Raw genomic sequence first — 1311 nt, forward strand, 5'->3', positions numbered from 1 at the left:
GCCGCCCCGGAGCGTCGCCGGCGGGGTCGGTGCCCTCCCGGCCGAACGGAACGGCGTCAAGACACGAGAGAGAAGCAGTGCGGGTTGTAATGGCAACTAGGAATGAGCGGGTACAGCGCGTCAACCCCGCCCTGCGGGTGAGGGCAGCACGAAACGTCCCCTTTCCTACAAGAGAAAAAGGCGGAGATGCACGTGGCAGGCGGCGGCAGGGCTCGGCTCTACGGCAGCGGTTCAGCCCGCGTGCGCAGGCAGTGCCGTTAGGGCCGGGGCAGGGTGAAGTCCCACGCCGTCTCCTGGGCGCACTTCCACATAGCGCGCATCAGCCTCGTGAAGCCCATGTCCTTAGGTTTCTCCAGGCCCCTCATCAGCCGCTGCTTCATGATGGCCACAAACTCCTTGTTGCTCAGTTCGCCGTTCCCTGCCAGGAGAGGAAGGCGTTAGGAACATGCTGAGCTGCCACCGGCACCCCAGGAGCAGCCAGGCCAGGCCCAAAGGAAGGTGTATTCAACGAGCCGCTTTCTTCAACTCAAAGTGCTTTTTTCTGCATCGCATCTAGATACAAATGTGGGCAAGGGAACTCTTGTCAAAGTATTGAGGAGAGAGCGGCAGTCTCCCTGGCGCCCGCAGTAATGCCTACAAACACCAGTGCAGTTATAAACCACAAAGAGTTCAGTGCTGCATTTCCACTCGATGCCTCCCTCACAGAGAGTGAGTGGCCACCAGCAGTTGTTCCCCCCAAAGCTTTGCTATCTGACAATTTAGCAGATCCTCCTACAAGAGAATGCCAATGGAGAACATTCGGGTACCCTTTGGTTCACTGCAGTCTGAGCATCTGCTTTGAGGATGTGATTGGGAAATGACACCGAAGCACAGAGGAAAATAAAACAGACGCAGCACTCCAGCAGGTGGAGCCGAAACCCAGAGGAACTGCAGCCAAGAGGCAGAGCAAGGGAAGGCACTTCCCTACGTCCCTATTCAAATCGGGGAACAGCGGCCTGGCCATACTTAGCTGCTACTGCATGGGAGCAGGAGGGCTGCAGCACCAGGGCACCAGCAGGGGCTCTGGTTTGGATACTGTAATTTTGCACAATTTTGCTTCTCCCAACCCAAAACCGTATTTCTCTTGCCTTCATCAACACATTTCAAAGGCTACTCTGAAGCTTGTTATGCTCATCTGTGAGTGTAAAATGCCAAATGCCACAGAAGCAATGGCAACCAAACCATAGCCTGCAAGCAGTGTTTTTCTGGGAAGACTCTGCCAGATTGCTGATTTCCAAGTACCAGATCGGCTGATTTCCAGCACTACAACAT

At 55.3% G+C, this 1311-nt stretch overlaps 1 protein-coding gene across 8 annotated transcripts in view; it reads right to left on the reverse strand.

The window, feature by feature from the left end:
* Positions 1–69: 69 nt before the first annotated feature.
* MICU1 (mitochondrial calcium uptake 1) overlaps positions 70–1311 on the reverse strand; it is a 93464-nt gene continuing 92222 nt past the window's right edge. For all 8 annotated transcript variants that reach the window (XM_010714320.3, XM_010714319.3, XM_019617552.2 and 5 more), the window contains one exon: positions 70–418. In XM_010714320.3, the coding sequence (XP_010712622.1) occupies positions 258–418 (161 nt within the window). In that variant the 3' untranslated portion in view covers positions 70–257. The remainder of the gene's footprint in view (positions 419–1311) is intronic.

This window comes from Meleagris gallopavo, chromosome 8 (assembly GCF_000146605.3).
Source record: "Meleagris gallopavo isolate NT-WF06-2002-E0010 breed Aviagen turkey brand Nicholas breeding stock chromosome 8, Turkey_5.1, whole genome shotgun sequence".
Classification (NCBI taxonomy): Eukaryota; Metazoa; Chordata; class Aves; order Galliformes; family Phasianidae; genus Meleagris; species Meleagris gallopavo.